General features: G+C 63.6%; 1 protein-coding gene across 1 annotated transcript in view; it reads left to right on the forward strand.

Moving 5' to 3' along the window:
- Window positions 1-459, forward strand: part of CACNA1G (calcium channel, voltage-dependent, T type, alpha 1G subunit) — a 100,704-nt gene that overhangs the window by 17,922 nt on the left and 82,323 nt on the right. The window contains 1 exon segment of the mRNA XM_010150615.1: window positions 1-452. This exon segment is cut by the window's left edge and continues 23 nt beyond it. Within this exon segment, the coding sequence (XP_010148917.1) occupies window positions 1-452 (452 nt within the window).

The raw sequence follows: 459 nt of genomic DNA on the forward strand, positions 1-459 counted from the left end.
CTCGCCAGCTTTTCAGAGCCAGGCAGCTGCTACGACGAACTCCTCAAGTACCTGGTTTACATTGCTCGTAAAGGCAGCAAGCAGCTTGTGGAGCTCTACCGGGTGGCAGGCGTGAGGATGGGTTTCCTCACCAGCCCCACAAGCAAGGCGGGGGCCGATCGGCATGCCGGGAAGCGCCGGAGCAGGAAGAGGTCCTCCGTGCACCACCTCATCCACCACCATCACCACCACCACCACCACTATCACCTGGGGAATGGGAACCTGCGGGCACCCCGTGCCAGCCCGGAGATCAGCGATGTGGAGACCAGCTCGCTCCATAATGGGACCAACCGGCTGATGCTCCCCCCCTCAGCTCCGAACCCCCATGGGACCCCCAGCACCGCCGCCAGCAACACTGAGTCCGTCCACAGCATCTACCACGCCGACTGCCACTTTGAGCCGGTGCGCTGCCGGTCATCC

The sequence above is a fragment of the Eurypyga helias genome, unplaced genomic scaffold, assembly GCF_000690775.1.
Source record: "Eurypyga helias isolate BGI_N326 unplaced genomic scaffold, ASM69077v1 scaffold15344, whole genome shotgun sequence".
NCBI lineage: Eukaryota > Metazoa > Chordata > Aves > Eurypygiformes > Eurypygidae > Eurypyga > Eurypyga helias.